At 43.1% G+C, this 5,797-nt stretch overlaps 1 protein-coding gene across 1 annotated transcript in view; it reads left to right on the top strand.

Annotated features, from left to right (window-relative positions):
- The first annotated feature begins 303 nt into the window (after positions 1–303).
- The window catches only part of LOC106812682 (gamma-aminobutyric acid type B receptor subunit 1-like), an 8,270-nt gene continuing 2,776 nt past the window's right edge, over positions 304–5,797 (top strand). Inside the window, exons 1-3 of the mRNA XM_014816615.1 lie at positions 304–1,006; positions 2,869–2,982; positions 4,039–4,238. Coding sequence (XP_014672101.1) covers positions 304–1,006; positions 2,869–2,982; positions 4,039–4,238 — 1,017 coding nt within the window. The remainder of the gene's footprint in view (positions 1,007–2,868; positions 2,983–4,038; positions 4,239–5,797) is intronic.

Here is a 5,797-nt window from a genome sequence, read left to right on the forward strand (position 1 = left end):
TCTGGCGAGTACAGTATCTCGGTATAATATAGTGGAGCGAGTACCAGCAGGACATAAACTCAATGCGTGGAGTGTATATATTCACGCACGTGTATACGTGTAATTAACAGGTGTTTATATGTCGCGGACATTTCACGTGCGCGCGTGTACGTATCAGTGTCCTCAACCCCGCCCGCGATGGATATTTTGACGTAGAAGATATTGTGAATAAGAGCGTGCGCGTGCGTGTATATATACATATATATATATATATACATCCGTGTCTTCACACCATCCACGAAGCAGACCCCGATAGACGAGGTCATGGCGACGAGGCGATCACTGCGAGCTGACCTCTGTACGACTAAGCTGCTAGCATCGCTCGGCATTCCGCTGCTGCTTCAGCTGTCCGCGTGCGTGTTCGCCAACGACACGGTCACCTTGGCCGTCCTTTTGCCCGTCTCCGGAGCGCGACCGATCGGCAGGACGGTCGGCAGCGCCGTGGCGATCGCCGTCGACGACATCAACGCCGACGCGTCGCTGCTGCCGCGCACGCGACTCCGCTTCGTCTGGAGCGACACCAAGTGCGACGAGACGCAGGGCCTCGCTCGCGTCGTCGAGTTTCTAACGGGCGACGTACGCGTCGACGCCTTCATCGGTCCCGGCTGCGACGACGTCTGTCAGTCGGCGGGCCTGCTGGCCGCACACTGGAACGTGCCGATGGTGTCGTGGGGCTGCACGTCCAGCGCGCTGACGGCCGGAGACCGATACCCGACGTTCGCACGGACGGTGGGGACGTTGACGCTAGCCGCGCCGATGGTCACCGCGATACTGAAGCACTGGCGCTGGCGCAACGCCTGCATACTGACGTCGACGAACGTCAATTGGGAACGCGCGGCGAAGGCGATCAAATTCAACCTCGAGGAGAATCGCATCCACGTGAGATTTTACGAGAGTTTTGAGCCAGGCGCTTCGGAGCGAGAGCGACACGCGAGAATGGTGGAAACGACAAAATCTCAGTGTAGAAGTATGTTGCTGTATGTATATATACGTAGTGGCTAACTTGTTAGTACGTCGTTGTTAGAGATGCACAAGGCAGCTCTCTCTTCTCTCTCTCTCTCTCTCTCTCTCTCTCTCTCTCTCTCTCTCTCTCTCTCTCTCTCTCTCGCCCTCTCTTCTCTCTCGCGCCTCTCTCCCCGACTTCTGTCTCTCTTCTCTCTCTGTCTCTCTCTTCTCTCTCTACAGTTCGCCCTCTTCCTCTCTCTCTGTCGCTCTCTTTTTTTTCTCTCTCTCTCTCCTCTTCTCTCTATTTCTCTCTCTCTCCTCATCTTTACGAAAAAACACACGACGCCACGCACAACATATCACACACACACACACACACACCACACACAACAAGACTCGCCGACACACTAACACACACACATCACATACACACCCACAGCGTACAACGCACGCACACACACATACACACAAGACACACACACCACACCCACACAACACACACACACACACACACACCACACACACACACACACAACACAACACACACACACACACACACAGCACACACACACACACACACACACTGCGCGGCGCAATGCATATATATAGATATACTAATCACTATATACTATATACTATACACTATTATACTATATACTATATACTATATACATATAACTATATACTATATACTATTTACTATATACTACTATACTAATATACTATATTACTACATACTATATACTATATATACTATATATACTATATACTATAATACTATATACTATATACTATTATATACTATATACTATATACTATATACTATATACTTATATTACTATATACTATTATACTATATACTATATACATTATACTATATACTATAATACTATATACTATTATACTAATATCTATATACTATATACTATATACTATATGCTATATACTATATCAGTGCTGCCACTTTATACTTTTTATAAAGTATTATACTTTTATAAGAAACTCTACTTTTTATACTTTTTTTTATACGTTTTTCATGTGTAAGTAGTTTAAATTCTTTTCTTTTGCCAAAAAGATAGTCAAACTCTTCGGACTTACATTTGTTACAGCTGTATTTATGAGAAAAAAATTTTTAAATATGTGCTCTTTGCTAGTCTTGTTGCAGGAGTGATGTGTGCTCTGTTCAGTGGTTTTGCTCTCAGCTCTCTGCTGTCAGTGACCAAATGACAGAGCATTGAAATATTTCGAACTGAGAGTTCAAGAGACAACACTCCTCATGATATTGCACACGTCATTCCTGAAGCTTGTTCACATGCTGCACATAGGCTATAATGTATTCGGTAACAAGGCATAAGGTATAAAGTAACACGTGAGGCAAATTGGTGAGGTATAGTAGGTTGATGCAAATTGATACTTTTTTTATACTTTATTTAGACAATTTTGATACTTTTTTCTGGACAGATTTTATACTTTTTTGTAATATCCTGAGTGGCAGCACTGCTATATATATACTATATACTACATACTACATACTATGTACTATGTACTATGTACGATGTACCGTGTACTAGTGTTAGTTGTGTACCATATACTATTATACTATTGTACGATGCTACCGTTGTTTACTTATGTATAGTGTGTACCATATACTATATACTATGTACGATGTACCGTGTACTATGTATAGTGTGTACCATATACTATATACTATGTATATACTATATACTATATACTATATACTATACATTATACGATATATATTACATATACCGATTACCGATATACCGATATATATTACATAATACTCTATAACTATATAATTATATCTATGTACTATTCTACTTATACTACAGCGTGCGTGATTCTGTTGATTTTTCTTTCCAGTAACTATCATCTGCGCCGACGCGGGCGACGTGCGGAGCATCCTCATGAACGCTCTCAAACTCGACATGCTCTCCAGCTCCGATTATGTCTTCATAACATTCGAGCTTTCTGCCGGTATGTGACGTCACGTATAACCATCCATCCTCGCTGTTTGCACAGCGTCGCTCGCATGTTAAGAAATAAAAACAGATCAATGATCATACATTGCTCTACTTTCGTGGAAAGTCGAGTTTTTTAAACATTATATCGCGTTCTCATTAGCGAACTATGTGCTGTTTTGAACCCAAACGCACACGCAAAGTAAGGACGACCGGTATATGTCACTATATGGTATATATATATAACATGCGAGTTAAAAAGGAGTGGTGCAGCCATGTGAATTCATTATAGACTAAATCGAAATATTGGTTTATGATGTCTACGTTTATTACCGAGCGACCGTATATTTATTCATTTAATTATATTAACTTTATATAAATCAAAATAATTCATAATATAAAAATAATAATAATAATAATAATAATATTAATAATGAATATATGAATATAATAATGATATATTTACCGCTTAGTATCGCGACAAGCTATGATTTAATATAAAGCTGGGTTTACATTGCCAACTTTGTGTTGGCGTATTGGACCAACTTCCCAACGCTCTATCAACCGTTCTATGAACTGTGCAGCGCGTTTACACTGACGACTGTGAGTTGGCCAACTCGATCGAGCGGTCAGCGTCGACCGCGAGGTACCGCACGTACAGGCGCAAAGACTCGTGCACAGTCACAGAGTCAGGATGCCACGAGGGCAGTGGATTACCGAATGGGTTGCCCATTGGATTTGTCAATGCTCGTGCTGCCGACCTCCGCCTCATGTGCGCGCACGCGTGTATCTGCCGTATACAACAGGTCTACGTTAGTGTATCTGCCGTACACATGCAGATGGACATGACTGCACGCGTGCATGTATACGCGCATACACGTGTGCATATACACGCATGCGTGCACGTACACGCGTGCGCGCACATACACGTATGCGTGCATATACACGCATGCGCGCACGTACACGCGTATTATTACGTTATCACGTAATTACACAATAATTTCTATTATTTCTATTATTTCTATGGATTATTTTAGACTAATGCTCGTCGTGCCGCCCGTTGTTCATATAGAAGCACACGTTGCCGCAAACTCGTGGATGGGTAAATTCGACCCTCCGGAAACGGATCCGGACGCGTTTTTCGCCTTTAAGGGATTGCTCAACATCAACATCGGAAGCCTTCAAACGGAGGAGTACAAGGCATTCAAGGAGAAGGTGCGGCAAAGAATGGCAGATCCACCTTTCGAGATGAGAATACCCAAGAAGAATCAGGTGAAATGCATCGCGTATATAAGAGCGTGATATATATGAGTATCATATCGCACGACTGTCACGACAGGTATAAGAATGTCATAGTAGGCCTATATATGAGAATCATATTACAGGAATATCATGGAGTTAAATAGCATTCACTTACTCATTCACTCACTCACTCACTCACTCACTCACTCACTCACTCATCGCATTCACTTCACCTGCACTCACCGCAGCTCACAAGGCGCCACGCTCAGCTCATCAATCTAAGCTTCTCTCACATCACTTGCACTCACGCTCACTGCACTGGGAACATCACTCACTCACTCACTCACTGCACTCAAACGCATCGGCAACACTCACTTCACTCACGCTCTCTCACTTACTTTCACTCACACAGCGACACACGCGATACACGACACACTGCACGACACTAGACAGTCACACATGAACCACACTACACACACACACACACCCACAACACCACTATCATCATGCCATACACTACAACACACACACACATACAACCACAACACACTACAGCTCACAGCGACGTCACGGAGCCGTCGCATCACAACTCACACAGCAGCACACCACACACACAACATACAGCACACTCAACTAAACAGCCCACCCATCTATCCATGCCACGTCACGAGCCAAACCATGCCATCCGTCGTCCGCCCGTCTGCCCGTCCGTTCGTCGGCCGTCCGCCCGTCTGTCCGCTGCATCCGTCCATCCATGCCAGCGCGATGCCAGTTGCATTCGCCCCATTCCATTCATACACTGCACTTCTCCAATCACTCACCTATACACACTATCCAAATCCATGACCAACTTTGTACCATAACATCGCACATTCACCCAATCCCTAACACCCCCTCAACTATAAACCGACTCGATAGCGTCTTACTATAACCTTGAAGTCATATCTAAAGAACACATACTCTTAAAAAAAAACAACAAAGAAGAAAAGCCGACAGATGGGATAATAAAAAGGTACCAAACACTATCTATGGTGTATAACACTACCATGTAATGCAGGGGCGTCACAGCCGTAGTCGCCTGCCATAGCAAAATACTCATAGCAATTTAGCATGTAGACCGTTCTAGATTCGGAACGAATATCCACGTCGTTATTAAATATTATCACACAAATTCAAAAAAGCATGAACTAGCAACTTATTTACATTGTGGTCCTTGACCTTGTTCTTGCTAATGGCCTTGAATCTAACAATTACAACACTACTATCAGCGACTAACTATTGAAATATACAAATTGTAGTTTTACCGTCATAGTGGGGGGGCTACAATGGTACAATTCTCATAGACGATACAACTTTACTTATGCTAATTCAACCGCAATTCTTTCTGTGAAAATCATACTCCTCATGCCTCTAATTTTCTACCATTTCCCATCAGACCTTTCCTTAACCACTATACTATAAACTAGAATAAACAAGAATTTGTTCCTAACTTGCTGTACGTGTAGAGAGTTCCAAGGCTTCCAATGCAGTAAAGTAAAAGAGTTTCGGCCCACTGCTTCCCACCCTCGTTTAAAATAGACGATATAATC

Source organism: Priapulus caudatus, unplaced genomic scaffold (assembly GCF_000485595.1).
Source record: "Priapulus caudatus unplaced genomic scaffold, Priapulus_caudatus-5.0.1 Scaffold674, whole genome shotgun sequence".
Classification (NCBI taxonomy): Eukaryota; Metazoa; Priapulida; class Priapulimorpha; order Priapulimorphida; family Priapulidae; genus Priapulus; species Priapulus caudatus.